Below are 19,680 nucleotides of genomic sequence, written 5' to 3'. Positions count from 1 at the left end.
GCCGGAGATGGTCAGTCACTCGAGCAAGTCATAGCAATCACTCCAGGCGTTTAAGACAATCACCCTTGCTTATTTCCTGTAATGAATACTACTACTCTGGTTATACCGCTTCACGCCTCCGAGGCGTAGCACGTAGAATATCATCCACCCTGTTTATATTCAAGGTCAAAGGAGAGTTCGTTATTCGCAAGGCGTGCTGCTTACCGTATTATCATCTCTGCTGCTTCGCTTGCACTGAGGACAACCTGTCGTTTCAGTTTATAGCTTTCCGTAACACCGAGTTGTCTCATTGAGCCAATCGTGCCCTGGTTCATATCTGAACACCTTATAAGTTCGGAATCAGTCTGAAAAAAGAATACAATCATACCAAGTCCGGCATCTGACTGTCCCTCATAATGTGCTGCTCTTAGCCTTGCAACGAGGTCGCTAGAATCGTATCCAGCGTTGTCCGCAAGGATAGTAGGTATTTGTCTCAGCGCGCGGCTAAACGCTTCGGCAGCTATCGCCTTCTTGCCCTTAACCTTCCGCGCGGCCTCCTCTGCAGCACAGCTCATTAACATTTCAGAACATCCACCACCCAAAACAATCCGTGTTTCTTTGACTGTCTGCGATAAGACGGAAAGCGCATCATGCAATGAGCGCTCGGCCTCGTCGACCATCTGACTGGTTGAACCACGTAGCACAACAGTGCAGGCTTCGCCCGCTGCCACACCAGAGAATTTTATGAGCTGTGACTTCTGATCAGCGCAAGATCAGTGAGTGAACGATCGCGCCGACCTTATCCTCGCCAATGATGATTTCCTCGATCAAGTCGCATTTACCAAGTTGAACTAAATCTGGTCTGTCGAACGTGCTCGCAATTTCACCACCGGTGACGAGTGATAGTCTCTCAACACCCTCAAAATCGGCGTGTTCAATCACCACAATACCTTTCTCTGCCAAGAGAGACTCAGGGTAATTGTAGATGAGCTGCCGGTTCACAAAGCAATTAATGCCATGTGCGGCGATCGCGTCTACTTTGGCTTTCATTTTTTCCTGCAGTGCGTCATTAGAAAAACAATGAAGAAATGCAAACGGGCAAGTACCCGTTCAGCCCGCTCAAGCTCAGCAAGTTTTCCTGTCGAGTCCACTTTTACTCTGGCTCCGAAGATCTTAATCTTATCAGTGTCCATTGCTTTTGATGACCGTGCCTCAGTTCCAAATCAATACGAGATGGTCGCGCACATACAGGTGTTTGCGATTAAGACTTTCGCGTTCTCCATCCGTTTGGGCGAGTTCACAGCAATACTTTTGTCGAGAATGAAACCTTTTGAGAGTACGCTCGTGAGATAAGCAAGATTTGTTGTATCTCTCAACCTACCTTCGTCAAGGTATGAGTCTGTCAGCTTGCCTCCGACCTTCTTGATGATCTGAATGTGCTCCAAATCCGTTGAACCCTCGAAGATAGTGAATACGAGCGTCATATACAGCAATTAAACGTACCTTCAATCGAAGCACAGCGTCCACTGCTAGGTTGGCAAAGTAATCTTTGTCTTGTGATAAGACTTTTGATGACAGGGTCGTACGAGCAATGTTAAAAAGATCCTGACGAAACTGGGCAGCATCAGAACTATTTGAAACCACAGTTCGTAAGAAGTTTCAAAGCGACGCGAAAAAACGCGAAAACTCACGCGTGATCGACTGCTGCTTTCTCGAGTGCAGCAAGCGCAGCGATGCTCGCAAGCCGATATCCCTCCACAATCGTCTGAGGATGTATCTTTATGGAAATCAACCTCTCTGCTTCCCTCAGCAGCTCCGCTGCCAACACACACACGCTCGTAGTTCCATCTCCGACTTCGTCGTCTTGGACTTTCGAGATATTAACGAGGATCTTGGCTGCTGCATTATCGAGCTGGATGGACTTGAGAATCGTCGCACCGTCATTGGTCACGTTGATGTCTCCCGAGGATGCCGACTGCAAAATCTTGTTCATGCCCTTTGGCCCGAGCGTTGATTTTACGAGATCGCCGAGGGCGAGGGCGCCGACGAAGGAGGATAGACGCGCATTTTCAGCTTTTTCCTCGGTTGCCTGGATGAAACCTAGTGACGTCGAGCACAATAAGTCAGCGATCTGCCATACTTACCTCGTGGCCGAATATGTGCATGGACATGACTGTAGTTCTGCAGTTTGCGGGACAAGTTTAAAGTCAATATTCGGATTCCATCATTCGATTATGTAATACACAACCGCCTAGCAGCTCAAGCGCTCATAGATCTGTACATGTGTGTGATGGAACTGACGAGACCCTACTCTTCATTGCGTGACAAACATCTTATTTTCTGGTATACAGTTAACATTCTCATAATGCATAACGCCGCCTATAATCACCCGGCCGATGTATTGCATTTATCCTTTCCTCTTCTCCTCTTGGAGATAACGTTCGAACGTCTTTGAGTCAGCGACGCCATACTCCTAGAAGTGCGGTGTAGAGCTGACCGTGTGCGAACAAATCTATGCACAGGCCAAGCATGACTTTCTCAAGCATTAGTCCTTGACATCCGTTGAATGTCGTCGCATAAGCAGGTTGCAGGGGAAACCGGTTTCGATTTACGGTCCAGCTTGAATGCGCTGGATTGCATCACTGAAAACCGGATAACCCGGTATGACAATATTTACCTTATAAGGTTGGCGAAATCTGTGTTGTCCTTATATACCCATGTATTGGCCTACTTATCAAGCATCATTTTCCTGATCCATGAGCTTGTTTGTCGTGTTCGACACATTATTCTAACAGTATGTCGAATTCTAAGCCGGTGGTATAGTTTTTGCATTCATGCGTAATAATTGCTTAATACTATATGGCAGTGCAGAATGATAGGAAGACGTCGATGCTGTAGGCATACGCTCAACGTATATGGCGCTGGATCTATCCAAAAATTCTAGACACACAAAACTCACACACACCACTGTGAGTCGCACTCGTCCTCCATGGCTTCGCTACATTTGCTTGTCATTGTCGTATTTTCTGATTCAACAATTCATCTCAAGACGTGGTCAGTGCCATCCTTCTTCGCTTATGAGGTCCTAACATGTCTTACTCGACATTGAGCCGATTTCTCGAACAGGCACTGCCGGTCTGTCAAAAGCTCGAAGGGATGTGGTGCTTGGAATGAGCTGTGACATTTTACTGGAGATTGATGGTGTTGAACGCAGCCGAGGGATTGTGGGTACCTTTCTCTAAGCTGCAGAGGTGCATGTGATATGTATTGTGCATTTTTATGCTGCTAACTACCTCAGTTCCATAGGCACCCAAGACATAAACTTACCTCTCCCTCATCTCCTTCTCGCCCTCCTCCACTCCTCTCATTCTGGCGCCTTCCGGTGTGGTTCGCATATGTTCAAGCCACGTCAGCATTTGCTGACATGTGCTGGGCATGTGCACTAAGTGTTACGATGGTATGTCGCGTGCGGACTGGGATGATCTAACAGCGACGATCACAACAGTGATATCTCGTGCTGAGAGTCCGAGGTCGGCTTCCACAGAAGAGCGGAAGTTGCGTACGCTTGCGGAGGCGAGCGATGATAGCGGTTTACAGGCAGAAGGGGTCTCAAGTCCTTCTGAAGGTACGGATCTGATGTCAAGCAGGTAACTTTAGCAGGACAAGGAGTTCAAGGTAAAACCCAGTAGGATTAAAGTAAGGAACATCTACTTTAATCATCGACCTTATATAAGGCTACTCTATCGATCTAAGCTCAGCTTGAAGCTGGGTTCTAATCTGCTTATCTATCGAGTCAGAGATACCATGCATGAGGCAGGCTTCTATCTAGGATAAGGATCGCGAGGCGTCCTTCTATCAGTACATGAGGCAACACGAGGCTTGCCTTCTATCTTGATAACATATATAGGTCTTCTAGACCTATGTCGTCATATCATGTAAGCGATCCAGATCGCTTACCTAATCCGGCATCTTCCGGACTTCTCTTCTATTCATCATCTATCATCAAGGCCTAAAGGCCTGGGTATCGTGTCGTTGCCGTGCAAGGTGGCAGAGGGCTGGTCGTGTAGCTGGGGGCTCACGTAGTGACTGTAACACTAAGCACTGGCGGTTGTTGGGATCAGGCAGTAGTGAATGGTGGTCTGGATGATCCCTTAATCCTACTTGAAACCCATTCTGCATTTTTGGCCTTTCTTCATAGTCAACATTAGCCATTCATCCTCGACCGATGCTCGAAACTGCCGTTGATATCCGAGTCGGATCTCTGTTGGTTTTAGCTGTCTGCAACCGAAGCTCGCAACCTTACCCGGCTCCGACCCTGCTCCTTCTCTTTTCCTATTCTGAAATAGTTTGACCACCGGATCTCAAAATGAACAAGGTACAACTCCCTTGGGAAGGGTCAAGACCTCAGTCACCACCGGCCGAGCATATCTTCCGGTCATTGATAAGTAAGGATCCGACTCAGACTTTATTTTCAATCCCCACTATCACCTACTCTGCCTTCAATCACTCATTAACGCTACTTCCTGCAAGTTTCTCGACAGGATGCCATCCAGAAAGTCGCACTGTACTACAGGGTCTGGCAACAGGATATGTCATGTTGTGGTCTATGTTTCTGTCTGAGGATGACTGGTCTTCGATGATATGGCTGAACTCGATCTCATATCTGGATTTGATCCCTGTGATTCCATGGCCAAAAACTCGATTCTATGGCTGAACTCGATCCTGTTACATCCTATGGTACCACGAGTTCAATTATATACCACCAAACTCGATCCTATACTGGCACCGCCGAGCTTGATTGTACACCGGCACCGCCAAACTCAGTCAACCACTTGAGCAGTGCAAATCCCTGCATAAGGAAACAATAGTGTCAAGTTGCCGCGACACCTTGCTTTCATTGGACTTCAAGGCACTAACGATATCTGTTGTGGTTCAACCCATGTTATTGTTCCTGCAGACGGTGTTGATGATGAGATTAGGGTAGAGAATTGGCGAGGCATTGATAAACTACATGTATTGTACCGAGTGTCTCTGTATAATCCTATACAACCCAATGTGACTTCCTGGCCAATCAAGTATGAAACCCACAATACCATGATGCCAATGAAGCAATTGTCCATATGATGGTACAGATGGCAAGAATTTCTATCTCTTTTACTTATTGGACAGGAGAGCCGCTGTGCTAGAAATGCTAAATGAGAGACACTTTTTCGAACATGCATCATCACTTCAGTACAGTTTTAGTATTGTCACAACATGATTCATGCAGCCAATGCCAAATGAAAACCATTTTGATAATTATTGGTCATAGGGGATAGCGTTCTACACATATATCTTGTTTTCAGCAATTAGCGTGTTTATCAATCTGTTTGAGTTTTTACACAGCCAAATTCATTCAACTAATGCCGGGCACAGGTAATCATGATAAAGATTGGTCGCAAGGGATAACAATATATTTCTATACAAGACTATGGCTTCTGCACTGCCATATTTTATATGATTATAGACATTGTTGGGATTATAATGTGTATATAAGGGTTTATCATAGATCTTGGTTTTCAGTGATGTGAAAGCGAAGGTGATGCGAGGCAGACGATGCATCTCTCCGGTATGAAGAATTTGGACCTCCACGAATTTGCGTAATCAGGAGACAAACGGAGCTTCAGAAGACATGGAAACAGTGGAACACAATTGCAAAAGGAGTAGAGAAGCGAAGAACGCACACAAATGGAACTGCCGAGTGCACTAGCGCTTGGAGTGCATGTGGAGCTCGGATGGGCATGCACATGGAGTAAACGCGAATTTCTTCCGCGAGATCAAACGTCCCGTCCTTGTATATGTTAGATAATAATAATGCATAACTAGGAATCTTTAACTAGGCGCATACCAAGAATGAGAATGAGAATCAGTTGTCGAAAGATATCTCATGATCTCTGCACGGGGTACGACGAGTGGGCAAGTGCATATATCGAGTATCGACGAGGTTCACGAGAATGAGCGTTGTTCCGCAGGGTCACTGCAGGTTCAAATGATGAAGCGATGAGTGAGAGATGCCATTGGGTCATGGTACCATCAACCGAACACACTCCTGCGTTACGTGCACATGTAGGTTTCGCCGCCGACAGCCCTACATAGCAATAAAAATTCTGCCAAATCGATCAGAATCACACTCATAAGTATATGCAGAATATAAAAGCTGGCCGTCGTCTTATAGCGTTCCCCCGTCCTCAGAGATATCATTCGAGATCACCCTCAGAAGATTTCTATATCACCTCGCACAGAAAATGCATTTCTCCATCCTCGCCGTTGTTGTTGCTTTGACAGCATCTATGTTTGTTAGCGCATGTGGGAAAGATGGCGACCCTTGCAACTATGCTATTGATTGTTGCGGGAATTTGGTTTGTGACACTAAATATGCGGTGAGTATGAGCAGGTCACTGTGCAACCAGGATTCAACCACATGACTCACCCGCGCGCCTTAGGATCCTCAGTTGACCTGCCAGTCCTTGAAGCGGGTTGAAAGAGCCAGCAGCTAGTAGAACTACTTGGGCCTTGGGGTCAGTGGTGCAGGTTATCACCGGCAAAACTGTAGCTAAAGGTTATATCTACAGCCCATAGCGCTATATTAATACATCTTGAATGGACAACAGTCCATAAATACCGATACATACTTACCTATAACTATCCAATTGTCCAACAGGATGTATCCTTGAGGAGAATCATTTATAGAAGCTTTGGGCACTTGCCAGCTTACAAATCACTGCTCAAACGGATTATCCAATATGTGACCGCATTTTTAGCCCCACAGCGTGGGAATTACCCCACAATGCCCAAAACATCGACCATTTGTGGAATCTCCACAATTACCGTTGCCCAGACGTATCAGGTTGTTTTTGGAATTTTCAATTTCAGCCATTACTCAGCACAACCAAACATTAGTTCATTATTCTATTATTGTCATCTCTGTCGTTCCAAGGATGCAGGCCGATGATCGCGAAGATGAGAACGAGGACGGATATTATACACACCATTCAACAAATCCTAGCGGGAGAAATCAACATAAAGACTGTCGTAAGTCTTTCCTGCCGCACTGCACTGCAACAAGCCTTCGACAGCACATTTTTCAGCTCCCAAAGGTGATCATAAAGTTGCCAACCTTCTTTGTGAATATCACCGGCAGAATATTTCGGATCGTAAACTCATAAGCAAGCTATTACAAGCTGAACATGGCATTAAAATGAGGTGAGCTTCGTGTTGGCACTTTCAATGTATAACTTTAGCTTGTTTATAAATGAATCTTCAGTGAAGCAACAGTCGCTCGTCGTAGAAGAGAACTGGGACTGTTTGGTAGCCGCTTAACAGCGGCTCAACTCCCTGAGGTCACCAAACGCCAACTCGTGCTGGACCAACTTGCAGATGATCCTACTGGTCGTCGTGGACCACGGGTTGTGAAGGAACTCATTGCAAACAAAACTGGAGTTATGCTCCCGCGGTTCGTACATTCTACATGTTTTTGTTGTCCTTACTGAGCTGCAAGGGACCTTTGCACAGCAAATACATCAGAGACCAGATGATGTTGCAAGAACCTGAAGGTTTTGTCGTTCGCCAACCTACCAGCAAGAAGTTGTCTCGGAGGCCCCTGGTTGTCCTTGGCCCGCACCATGAGTGGAGTGGTGATGGCCATGATAAGCTCACTCAAATTGGCTTTCCAATTTGGGGAATTCGTGATGTTTGGTCAGGCAAATGGCTCGGTATCTGGGTCTTGCCAAACAACCGTCTTAAAGATGCAATTGCTTATTTATATCTTTCTCTTTGTTATCAGCTTGGTGGTTTGTTATATTGTCATTCTTAGATATATATAATATGAGCTCACTCTCACATTTGAAGGCATCCCAATTCAGACAACAACTGATTGTGGTAGCGAGACTATGGAAATTTATGGATTTGCCAATGCACTTCGGTAGTTGATTTCATGTTATCTTTCTAATGTTGACGCTTATTACATCATACTAGAGAACACTTCTCCCCCCATCTGTCATTGAACGAGCTGCCTGCACATAAATTTTTGAAGAGTGTCCACAATACGACTATCGAGCGTGGCTGGCTTTGTCTCCGTCTTCAGTGGGGAGACAATGTCAAGGTATTCTGGGAAGCAGGCAGTGGCATCTATGATGAAATGGACCTGAGACAGTAGTAAGTGAATTTTGAGCTAGAGCTCTCGTACGAAATTACCAATGTCTCACTTGTAGTGATCTGGTCAAATGGCTGTGGCCGAAACTAATTCAGCAAGAGCTGAATCAGCTTCAGGAGCAGTTCAACAACCACCGTGTTCGCAAGGATTCTTCCAAGAAACTTCCATCAGGTGTTTCTCCCAATGTTGCATTTGCCCTTCACGACGAGTATCAAGCTGAGAACTGCCTACAAGCAGTTGACCGTGAGGTGGTAAGGCAGCTGATGGAGAGTATAGGTGGTGAGGATCTTATTCATTTTGTTTCTGTCGAGTACGAGAATCATGCACAGACCATTTTTACGAACCTTGGTTTCAAGGAGTTATCCTTTCACAATGTGTGGAACATCTTTTCTGCTATGTTACCTCTCATTTAGGTTATAGAGAACTTGTATTTTGTAGCAAATAGACAGTTTTGAAAGCTAGACGGTGATCCAGTATCAAAAAACCTACACAATATATAATACAGATTAAAGACTTAATGTAAACTAAACAAAGTGGTGCCGAATAAACTTAGCACTTGAAGGCTGTGGCATACAATATTTAAGCTTGTGCTCTGCATCCTATTTTCAACTGTCATTTCTTCTTAGCCTTGTTCATGGCACAATGTTCAGGTTGCTCGAGGAACTTTCCCGCCATGGATGGCCAAGAATGTGGAAAATGTTCAAAGCTCTGGGAAGCCACAGAAGCTGAACGTACTGCTGTCTATGTGCATTGCAAATCTACTATGTAATGAGGATCTATACTAACTCAGACCGTATACAGGATAAACCACAATGCAAACACTGTGGGGTATGCTATGACTTCCTTCGATCCACTTTGTGTGAGCCCTGCAAAGTTGTCCAGCCTGGCTACCATGATGGTGAAGCTGTGCTATCAAACCCATGTATGTCCCCATGCAAGGTAGTACTGCGTTGGTTTGTACTTATGTTGCATCATGTTCTAGCGTCCGAATCTGCAAAAATTCTCAGCCATGGTTCAAGCGTGGGAAATGCAACTCGTTCAACTGCAGCCACAATCTTGGATCGCAGATCTGGCTTTACTAGCATTGCATCACAGCACCGTCTAAACCAGCCTCGTCCTCAGAATTCATTACTATTGAGTGCTTCAGAAGTCAATCGAAAGGTTTCTGCTCTGAAAGCAAGAGCAAAAAATTCACAGGTTGATATAGATTTTTCGTTGTGGGTTTATCCAGCTCAGAATAAACAAGTTACTGCAAAGAGAGTAAGCAGTATCATTTCACTCAGTACTACCAGTCGACAACTCATATATATTACACTAGGCAAAGATTCCTCCTTCACACTGTACCTTTCCGGCCAATGAATCAGCACGAGGTGCTCTTCAGCAGTTGCTATTGAAGTCGAAGGGTATGTATTGCACCATACCAGTGCAGAGCACAGATGCAATCCCCTCAGAAATTCTCGATTCAATGTTCAAATTGTACATCTTTATGTTATCTATGTTGGGCCCCACTGCTGACCATGGCATTTGCATTTTCTTGATAGCGAGGCTGCCACATTCTGTACTGCCAAAGGATCTGGGCCTGGGGGCACTGCTGTTATTGAGGACCAGGTCATGGATGGTTCAATCGAGGATCTTTTCGTGAGACTCAAGCATAAGCGTGTACTATCTGACAAAGATGGCTCTGCAAAGGTGCCAAGAATAACCCTACACATCTATGTCTATGAAATCGAATGGGTAAGTAACTGTTTCATTACCTTTGCCATTCTTGAGCTACACCATTACTGATTGTTATTGCAGGATAATGAAGAGGCTGACAATTCACCTGATATTGTGGAGACTCGGCACAACTCAAAGGGCAAGTCAAGAGCGCGGAAAAGTGCTCCAAGTCGGAAGAGAAAACGATCTGACAGTAAGTCTTTTAAACTGGCTGAATTTGGTGTCTGAAACTGATTTTTTTTGAGGCAAAGACTTGGCATCTGCAACCCCAGGCCCATCTGCGAAACGTGCTCTCTATCAAAGTGAATATCAACGCCGGCCATCAGCTCAAGGTTCTGCACAATTCAGCTTCAAAACATTCAAATTTCGGCAAACCACCTGTACAATTGCCACAGATGGGACAATCGAACCTACACACTGTGAAGATCTAGAGGAGATATCTATCGCACGAAACTGGCAGACACAACATCGTGCAAAACAACTGGGTGGTGGATACCTTGGGCAAGGACTGACAAAGCTTGCCATTCGAGTAAGTTCAACTTGTGCCACTGTGGCTGCACTGCATCATTAATTCATTTAAGGGACGGTACAAAGGACTCGATTATGCAATCCTACAGTGCAAGCCCATCAGTTCGTCGAGTAACACCAACATGAAAGATCTATCAGATGAACTATGCCTTCTACACAAAGCCCAGTACTTCATGGACTTGTTCTATAAACGTGCACTTGCTCACGGTGTCAAAGGCCTACCTTGTAAGTGTGTTTTTTCTATTTACATTGTTTATTACTTACTCCTTGTGATAAAGCAATGAAATGGAACATCGTGGGAGCATTTATAGGAAAGCTCACAGATTTGTTGCCACTCGCACCAACTGATGGAACAGATGACAATTGAAGTCTCTTATATGATGTCTTCCTTGCAACACCACTCCTTCCTTCAGGTGCTTTGTATCGGGAGGTGAAGTTTTCTGGTAATGAGCAACCAGGAAACAATGAGGACATGATTGGACGTGTGGTGGATGCCTACTCACACCATGTTCTTGTAGACTCGAGTCCAGACCATAGTGTCACATTGTTCGATCCTCAAGCTCATATGTATGTTCATTTTGCAGCCACTACCATCTTTAGCATGTCCGTATCTGACTACTACTGCTAGTGAGAGTCAAGACTCGGGTTATTGGGATAAAGGCCCAGACCAAATCCAGTTGTTTCAAGCCCTTCACGACTGTAATCAATTCTGCAAGGCCCTAGAACTTGAACAACACATCCCAGGATTCAAACATTAGCCATTCAAGCCTTCGAAGTTCTCGTACTACTCTATCTCACTTACCTTTGCTAATTTCTGATCTTAAACACTCAAACCTTCTTTGTTCCATATCCGAGTCATACCACAGTACTTATCAGTCCTAGTAGCTTCGCATTGACGAGCACATTCTTATAAAGTTCCCATGATGATAGTGATTTGTGTGATTGTAAGGCTGAGTATGTGTTTGAGGGGGAAGAGAGAACGAAAACAGGTTGGTATGTATGTAAGGTAGACAGTGAAATGAAGAGAGTGAAGGAACAAATCAACGTTATTGTAAATGTGAAAGAGGCGGAGGTTTCAGTGGGAGGCAAGGAACAAATCGATGTTGATAGAAAAGTGAGACAGACGGTGCAAAAGTAGAGATAAGCATTTGAGCGTGTCAGTTCTTTCTTGTAGCAGTTAGGACAAGCTTTGAGTGGGGGGGAATCAGCGTATATGATTCTGCTATTCATAAGTATGAGTGTAAATGAGGTATTTGTAGTCAGAAACTGTAAGGGTACCTTCCGAACGTACTCAGCAAAAGGTCACTCTCCAAAGTTCCACACTTCCTGCTCTGATGGACGAGTCTTGCACGCAATGTCTCCTCGGACTCCTCCGCGCATGGAATGGGAATAGGCAGCAGGATATCAGAAGGTGTCTGAGTGTTGAGAGGTGTTGTGGGGTATGCGGAAGGGGCCATGAGCCAGATGATTATGTGAAAACAGATGCATAAGGTGTTGCTTGACAGGGTAGAGTAGAATGGAGAGGAAAGAGGGTACGAAAAGGTTTGCAGAGTGCACAGGCGGTACTGATACAGCCAGGTGGAACAGTGGGTAGAAAAGTTTATGATCACCCTTGGGAGCTGAAAAATGCACTGTCAAAGGCTTGTTGCAGTGAAGTGCGGCAGGAAAGACTTACAACAGTCTTTATGTTGGTTTCTCCCGCTAGGATTTGTTGAATAGTGTGTATAATATCCGTCCTCGTTCTCATCTTCGCAATCATCGGCCTGCATCCTTGGAACGACGGAGATGACAATAATAGAATAATGAACTAATGTTTGGTTGTGCTGAGTAATGGCTGAAATTGAAAATTCCAAAAACAACCTGATACGTCTGGGCAACGGTACACAATATCAATTATTCCCACACCCTCCCCACCTCACTGCAGCTTCACCACTACACCACAACAGGTCCCCCTTCATATATAAGTAGTAGTTTGGAATATATATGTATAATATAATACAATAGACCGCTTTTTTTGCTCATTTATATACCTGCTCCTCCTCCAGAGACCATTTAACATATAATAAGATACAGAATACTTTCGCATTTTTGCCCCTATGGTAGGGAAGTGTCCCAGGTTATTCAAAACATGTTTATAAGTATACATGAAGAGATTCCCATCTTTATTTTACCTCCTGGAGCCTTCTGCATCAATAGATATAGCATATATATGAGAAAATACAAAATATGTTCTCATTTTAGTATTTCCAGGTGGATAGACTTCAAAAAATGATCCCCAGCATCTATTTAACAGTAGGAACAATGTATCAGGAGCCCAGGACCACAGGACAAGACCTTGTTGTGTTGTATATCTCCCCTCTCCTGGTGGTTCACCCCCTGTGAAAGGTTTTCCTGCAGTACTGGACCTCAAGCATGGTAGGGGGTCTATTTCTATTCATATTTGGAGTATATATATCATATAGCTAGCTCATTACACCAACAGGATACTTCTACAGGAACAAAAACATAGAAAATCACATTTTTGATGTTTTTGATGTTTTTCAGCATCTTACTCTTGCACATATGATCCAACCTGCTCATATACAATTAGTGTAGCATATATACTTGCTTTTTATGACCAAGATCAGCTACATATAGGGCGGAAGTTTGGGATCTGATGTAAAGGGGACATTTTTACTGATAAGAGACCTCCATGATAATAAAGGGTATATTTAGTGATCAGAGGCCTGTAGTACCTCTCATATATATATTTGAAGATAGCCTTGAAGTTTCAGAAAGATCCATGAAGTATTGAGTGAATGAGAAGCAAAATGATATATGTGTGAAAAGTGACAATACACATCTTTTCACACAAAAACATATTTATATATAATACAGGTCGAAGATTTTATTAAAAATATGTAGGATACATAGTAGACTACCTAAGGAACGTATGCTACATACTGCCCTGAGAGTAGAGGATAGGTGGAAAGAATGTAGTGTAGATATGAGTTGACCTAGTAAAGTCCTACCACTGCTTAACTGACCATTTTCGATGTTTTGAGCATTTGAACTTTCCCACACTCAGTTTCTTATCTACTTCACTTCCACAACTCTCAGCTCTGGGTGGATCTTTCTGTAAATTAGGGTCTATGATATTGAATATATTTAAAATGTGCTCCAGGTGTCCGATCATTAAAAATTGATAAGTTGAACATATGGGCCTCTAATCAGTAAAAATGTCCCCTTTACATCAGATCCCAAACTTCCGCCCTATATGTAGCTGATCTTGGTCATAAAAAGCAAGTATATATGCTACACTAATTGTATATGAGCAGGTTGGATCATATGTGCAAGAGTAAGATGCTGAAAAACATCAAAAACATCAAAAATGTGATTTTCTATGTTTTTGTTCCTGTAGAAGTATCCTGTTGGTGTAATGAGCTAGCTATATGATATATATACTCCAAATATGAATAGAAATAGACCCCCTACCATGCTTGAGGTCCAGTACTGCAGGAAAACCTTTCACAGGGGGTGAACCACCAGGAGAGGGGAGATATACAACACAACAAGGTCTTGTCCTGTGGTCCTGGGCTCCTGATACATTGTTCCTACTGTTAAATAGATGCTGGGGATCATTTTTTGAAGTCTATCCACCTGGAAATACTAAAATGAGAACATATTTTGTATTTTCTCATATATATGCTATATCTATTGATGCAGAAGGCTCCAGGAGGTAAAATAAAGATGGGAATCTCTTCATGTATACTTATAAACATGTTTTGAATAACCTGGGACACTTCCCTACCATAGGGGCAAAAATGCGAAAGTATTCTGTATCTTATTATATGTTAAATGGTCTCTGGAGGAGGAGCAGGTATATAAATGAGCAAAAAAAGCGGTCTATTGTATTATATTATACATATATATTCCAAACTACTACTTATATATGAAGGGGGACCTGTTGTGGTGTAGTGGTGAAGCTGCAGTGAGGTGGGGAGGGTGTGGGAATAATTGATATTGTGGAGATTCCACAAATGGTCGATGTTTTGGGCATTGTGGAGTAATTCCCACGCTGTGGGGCTAAAAATGCGGTGTGGCAATATTGTGGGAAGTCCTGACAAGCCAAATAGGAGTGAATTTCTGCTTTTAGAAGCCAGGATAACTATACTAACAGGATGTATCCTAGACTGATGGATAACTATAGTAAAGTATGTATCGCAATTTATGGATCATTAACCATATTGATGTATCTTTCTGCCATCATGTGGTGATATCTAGACTCTTTGGCCTCATCCCATCCGTTTGCGTTATCCTCGCCATTGCAACTCACCATCTCGTTGAGCCTCATGTAAAATAGCCTGTGGCATTATTCCTCATTGAACAAAATCAAAAGCATTTTTTCCTCCAGCACTTCAACTTTGTTAATGTTCTTCAACACTTCGAGAACCGCAGATTCAGCAGTAATGTCGTCAGGTGAGAGACTCTCTGCACCAGCGAGAAGGTCATCATCTGCATTACGAGGCTTGGCCGAGAGTGAAGGTGCCCACGTGAAGGATGCTTCAAAGCCCTGTGCAGTCTGGCAGCAATGCTAACCTCTTCAAGCTTCAAGGCTTCACGAGTGTGCATGTGAGCATATCGACGGCGGGTGGACTTCCCAGCCTCCACAGCTTTTATGGCGCTGTGGTGTCGAAGGTTTGCACTAACCTCAGACGCCACAGGAGCTAGGCCATTGATCTTCTTGGCATCAGGACACATGTAATCATCTAGAACATCAACTTAATGCGCACCCGCAATGCCTTTGCACCTATTTATTTTCACCCACCAATGCAGGGTAATAGGCGTCATCTGGAGTTTAGATGGAAGTATTTGTAAGAGATGGTCGGGGACAGTAACTTTTGTTGCAAAGACAATGTGGAGCGCATTATACTGTTGTGAGGAACTTGGCAGCATGTTGTAAGAGATGGAGTAAGATAGTAATTGGCCTCCAGCAGGCGCAGATGAGCAGTGGGGTTCAAGTTTGCCCTGACACACGAGATGCACGGGGGTGGTCACCGCTCCAAGGCATCATAAGATTATATATTGTCGCTATATAAATATGTGAAAGTAGGGCTTACGGAAAGTCTAGGGTCAAGTCTATGATAGACTCTGGGGTGTTTGTCTACTAGGGTCCAGTCTGGGTGTGTCAGCTGCCCGGCCAGTTGAATTCCCAATTGGGAGGTGGCTGGCCCCGCATGTTATCAACAACCCCCTTCCCGCCCACTGCCTGCCCGCCACCCTCCCAACATGAAAATTGAGTAGCCACATCCATGGCCCCCGGTAACAGTGCGGTGGCTGTTGTAATTGTCGCCAGAGGTCAAAATTTGTTCTGCTTATGTGGATGTGGTGGTGAACGTTGACAACGACACTATTGTTTACGCGTGAGCTCGTAAGCTGAGTCATGCTACATCCCAATTTGAAATTAAACTCCGCTTGAATCTACTATCATAGACATTTCCCGGACAATATAGATAGGCGATCCTTGCACTGTGCACTGATGCGGCACTCCTTGCAGCAAAACAAGTTGAACATGGACAGTCATATTTTCTTGTTGGTTCCGTGTCTTCTCGCGCAACAAATTGTCTGACAGCAGCAGGACGGCCAATCAAATTTCAAAGGCGGTGACAATCAGGCAGTGCGAGTTGTTGTGAAAGTGTGGAATGTCCCGCTCTTCAACGTTGAACGTTGAAGTTTCAACCTCGCACTCCGTTTCGGCTGCTTTAATCAATATTGCACCCTAGTTGAATGTGTCTCAGACTGTCAAATCTGATGCCCAAAGCTGGCTCAATATTCTGCGAGTCGCTTCTGCCCTGTTGACTCATCGGCGCCATACGGTGTGGGTGATGCTGTAATTTCCTCTCCTTCAGGGCGTTACAGGTTCAGGTACTGTGCAGTGTTTCGTGACCTCCAGCACACACTTACTCTCAAGCCTCAACCATTGTTGTCATGGTGGCCCATCGTCGACGTATCACCTTTGAGTCTTCAGGCTCATCAGAATCAGACACTGATTCAGCGTCATCGTGTGAAACTTCCCAAACTCCTCACATAGAGAAATCCACTCGCAGTGCCGAGCCCTTCAAAGGGAGAAAATGTGAGCATAAGTCGTCAAGCAGCGACAACGACGACAAGACGAAGAGTTCAGAACGTCCAAGGTCGTAAGTCGTTGTGTTGTATAGCACATCTATGACTTAATTTCGCATTTTCAGGCAAAAACAGGACAAGTATATGAAGCACTGATCATCCACATGTCTGACAACTTATGTGCGTATTGTTTAGTAAGCAGCCAAGCTATCCAGAACACGCCCAGAACCCGGGAGAGATGCACCTTAGTGGAGTGCAACAAGTCGTTATTACTGGTATGTGATATCTATCTCCGTTCAGCTCGTAATCATGATCTCCATGAAGCCATTCGCGCAACTGATCTCACTCTTGGTCTCTGACAGATCCCCGCTGGCTTCCATGCTGTGGTCAAGGCTGACGGCGCTGAATACCAGACAAGCAATAAATCTGTGAATGTAGACCAGACTGTCGTGGAATGGCATGAGCGCATTCTTCTGTAAGTTGTCCTTAACCCCGTCTGTCCTGCAGTCATTGAGAAAGACTCTAGGCTGTGCAATACATCTTCTAAAGTTCGGGTCAGTGTCTATGCCTCATTCGAATTGGGTTTCATGCTCTGTCATGGAGAACTCCTGCGCACGTTCGAGATCTCAGTCGGAGAATTACTGGATCGCAGCGAAACATCGCACCGTCAGTATCGTCTATTGCAAATAACGCCTGACAGATGCTAATGAATATCACAGCCATAATCTTTCAGCCAAAGCAGGAGGAAGTCTTGTCTGCTTGTACTTCACTGTTCATGACGGTGGAGCAGCAATTTTCTGAGCAAAACGACACTGCAGTTTTTTGCCCCATTACTACTGTGAGCGATCAATAAAATCTGGCATTCTGCTGCTTAGAGCTGTAATGTGTAGCTTACATCCCACGGTATGGATGGGTTAGCACTAATGATGGATGCTGGACATCGTCTTCTCGCACGATACTGCAGGATGCAGAGCAGTGAGGACCTTGAACAATCCATAAAGCACTTTGAATGGGCCTCGGATCTCTGCCCCTTGGATCATCCTTACCGCCCTGCAGCACTGTTCAATCTAGCCACAGTAAAGTTTGCTAGTTGCCAAGCTGACAAAAGTTGCCTCGATGTCGACATTCCTATCTCTCTTTTTCAAGACGCCCTTGACTTTCGTCCCACTGATCATCTGGACCGAACAGTCACCCAGCTCCATCTTGCCATTGGTTTACTGTCGCACTTCGCGAAATGGAAATTTCAAGTGGTGTCTTCTTAGATAGATGATCTATAGATAAACACCTATAAAAACAAATATCTCCACGGTCAGCGATTCAGACAAATACCAATGGCTGATAACGTGGTTGTTCGTGGGTGGCTGTTTACACTTCCCAAGCTATGTCAGACAACAGTACTTCTGTAAGGTCAGCAACAATGCAGTCAATCCAACAAAAAAATGAAACTGAAATGAAATCACTCCAACAGTATGGCAGTGATTGAAAGACGAAAGAAAACTAGTCAACCCAACGGTATGGTGATGACAAAAAGAAACAAAGAAAAAAAAAGACACCTCTTCAAACCTTCCTTCAACAACAATGCCTTGTAACAATCGTATCTCGAAAGAGTTGTGTGGAATTACAGCAATCAACCCCCTCAGCACAAACAGGTAGAATCAAAGGTCAAGACTAATCAATGCTCAGTAGAACTCTTAGCTCACTGTTGAACCTGCTGCCAAGGAACTCACGATGAGTATTAAACAGAATCAGGAACGGACGTCCTTGGTTTCAGTACCAAGTCCCCTATTCAATAACTAAAGGCTAGCAGACAAGGAAGATCCTGGCTCAGTATCACTACTCAGATGAGTGAGGTCAAGCATTACTGTCAATCCCTAAAGTCTCCCCACTAAACTATTCGGAGTCTAGATGGACGAAAGAGACAACACAAAAGCTTCTGAAAATATGAATGAAAGCTTAGCACTGAAACTTGAAAGAGAAGAAAGAGAGAGGATCACAGAGAGAGAGAAAAGAGAGAAAGAGCGAAAAAACAAAAACAAAAACAAAAACAAAAACAAAAACAAAAACAAAAACAAAAACAAAAACAAAAACAAAAACAAAAACAAAAACAAAAACAAAAACAAAAACAAAAACAAAAACAAAAACAAAAACAAAAACAAAAACAAAAACAAAAACAAAAACAAAAACAAAAACAAAAACAAAAACAAAAACAAAAACAAAAACAAAAACAAAAACAAAAACAAAAACAAAAGAGTGACAGAAAAGAAAGACAAAGAAAGAAAGAGAGAGAAAAGAGAAAAAGAAAAAGAAGAAAACTAGAAAATCAAAGAAGAAAAAAATAAAAATAAAGTTCTGTCGGTCGTTGAGCACAGTGAGCTCAAGGTCTTGGTCGTCGTTGGTGGTGATGAGCTAAGGGTGTTGCTGGATGCTGATGCTGGTGAGCTTAGGGGCTTGCTGGTTACTGAAAGTTGCTGGCTGATTACTGGTTACAATGACTTTGCTGAAGGTACTTGACAGCCCTGGTCACTGTTGTTGACAATGATCACACTTCACACACAATTTTATTCTGAAAGTGGGGCTAAAAAGCTCTCTTCTTTGGGCAAAAATTTGGGTCTTATATACAAAAAAAAGGGTGGCTGTGCTACATTTTCCCGCCATCTATGAGGGGTGAGCTTAGTCAGCGGTACCAAAAATCATTTTGCAGGGGTTGCTTATGTTGCACCAAATGAGACCATAATTAGTCAGCATTAGTCAGCATGCTTGGGCTGAGTGTTCTGTCATCACTTGATTTGGATCAAAAGTCACCTGACTTAAGATCATGTGATTTAGCATCATGTGACTGAAGGGTCATGTGACAGGCTGATTGTGCGCTGCAAGAGAAATATTCATGATCATTGGTGTTCCGTTCTGATGTCACTTTGTTGAATGAGAAAATGACGCAAGGCAAGTATTTAGGGTTTTGAGGAAGTTTTCCCAGGGTAACCCATGCAAGAACTATTTTTCACAGTCACCTGACATGTGTGGGATTCAGCCTGAGTCATTGTTGAGGATGACTAAGCAAAATTCATCGCAGAATTAAATATACAAAAATATTCAGCCTGTCCGAGTTCCATTGAAAAGATGAAATGAAATATTTGTCTGAGCTGCATTCTGGCTTTAGAATAGAG

At 43.8% G+C, this 19,680-nt stretch overlaps 6 protein-coding genes across 6 annotated transcripts; 3 read left to right on the top strand and 3 right to left on the bottom strand.

Annotated features, from left to right (window-relative positions):
• Positions 1-49: 49 nt before the first annotated feature.
• F5891DRAFT_1069079 (chaperonin Cpn60/TCP-1 family) lies at positions 50-2,172 on the bottom strand. The gene is made up of 10 exons (XM_041363206.1): positions 2,124-2,172; positions 1,671-2,068; positions 1,483-1,609; positions 1,361-1,436; positions 1,229-1,306; positions 1,086-1,174; positions 778-1,035; positions 368-728; positions 205-316; positions 50-149 (listed from the first exon to the last, which is right to left on the bottom strand). The coding sequence occupies exons 1-10, from the start codon at positions 2,148-2,150 to the stop codon at positions 101-103; spliced, it is 1,575 nt and encodes a 524-aa protein (XP_041218279.1). The 5' UTR covers positions 2,151-2,172; the 3' UTR covers positions 50-100.
• A 540-nt stretch (positions 2,173-2,712) lies between these two features.
• F5891DRAFT_1176714 (uncharacterized protein) lies at positions 2,713-3,416 on the bottom strand (the record flags this gene model as incomplete). Its single annotated transcript, XM_041365772.1, has 4 exons — positions 2,713-2,906; positions 2,939-2,977; positions 3,169-3,222; positions 3,307-3,416. 4 exons carry the CDS (start codon positions 3,414-3,416, stop codon positions 2,786-2,788), a joined length of 324 nt encoding a protein of 107 aa, XP_041218278.1. The 3' UTR covers positions 2,713-2,785.
• A 3,426-nt stretch (positions 3,417-6,842) lies between these two features.
• F5891DRAFT_1282373 (uncharacterized protein) lies at positions 6,843-8,583 on the top strand (the record flags this gene model as incomplete). The annotated part of the gene is made up of 7 exons (XM_041370531.1): positions 6,843-7,050; positions 7,107-7,221; positions 7,283-7,471; positions 7,531-7,808; positions 7,867-7,939; positions 7,993-8,172; positions 8,229-8,583. The coding sequence occupies exons 1-7, from the start codon at positions 6,957-6,959 to the stop codon at positions 8,581-8,583; spliced, it is 1,284 nt and encodes a 427-aa protein (XP_041218277.1). The 5' UTR covers positions 6,843-6,956.
• A 422-nt stretch (positions 8,584-9,005) lies between these two features.
• On the top strand, positions 9,006-11,172 carry F5891DRAFT_986555 (uncharacterized protein; the record flags this gene model as incomplete). Its single annotated transcript, XM_041377790.1, has 9 exons — positions 9,006-9,092; positions 9,266-9,430; positions 9,489-9,573; positions 9,741-9,904; positions 9,968-10,079; positions 10,132-10,415; positions 10,468-10,639; positions 10,828-10,981; positions 11,043-11,172. The coding sequence occupies 9 exons, from the start codon at positions 9,006-9,008 to the stop codon at positions 11,170-11,172; spliced, it is 1,353 nt and encodes a 450-aa protein (XP_041218276.1).
• A 3,593-nt stretch (positions 11,173-14,765) lies between these two features.
• On the bottom strand, positions 14,766-15,154 carry F5891DRAFT_986554 (uncharacterized protein; the record flags this gene model as incomplete). Its single annotated transcript, XM_041377789.1, has 2 exons — positions 14,766-14,966; positions 14,993-15,154. 2 exons carry the CDS (start codon positions 15,152-15,154, stop codon positions 14,766-14,768), a joined length of 363 nt encoding a protein of 120 aa, XP_041218275.1.
• A 1,227-nt stretch (positions 15,155-16,381) lies between these two features.
• On the top strand, positions 16,382-17,778 carry F5891DRAFT_1197425 (uncharacterized protein; the record flags this gene model as incomplete). Its single annotated transcript, XM_041368486.1, has 7 exons — positions 16,382-16,590; positions 16,642-16,656; positions 16,719-16,791; positions 16,879-16,991; positions 17,043-17,182; positions 17,236-17,354; positions 17,407-17,778. The coding sequence occupies 7 exons, from the start codon at positions 16,382-16,384 to the stop codon at positions 17,776-17,778; spliced, it is 1,041 nt and encodes a 346-aa protein (XP_041218274.1).
• Between the last annotated feature and the right edge of the window lie 1,902 nt (positions 17,779-19,680).

This window comes from Suillus fuscotomentosus (genome assembly GCF_016647785.1).
Source record: "Suillus fuscotomentosus strain FC203 chromosome Unknown F5891scaffold_122, whole genome shotgun sequence".
NCBI lineage: Eukaryota > Fungi > Basidiomycota > Agaricomycetes > Boletales > Suillaceae > Suillus > Suillus fuscotomentosus.
Note: the sequence above shows the minus strand (reverse complement) of the source record. Positions and strands in the feature narration are given on the sequence as shown.

Excerpts from the sequence above, each read along its gene's own strand:
- F5891DRAFT_1069079 (XM_041363206.1), bottom strand. The coding sequence starts at position 2,150 with ATGTCCATGCACATATTCGGCCACGAG. Across the intron at positions 1,437-1,482 it reads ACGCTGTGCTTCGATTGAAG|GGTTCAACGGATTTGGAGCA; the intron begins GTACGTTTAATT and ends ACTATCTTCGAG. Across the intron at positions 1,175-1,228 it reads AGTCTTAATCGCAAACACCT|CAATGGACACTGATAAGATT; the intron begins GTATGTGCGCGA and ends GGTCATCAAAAG.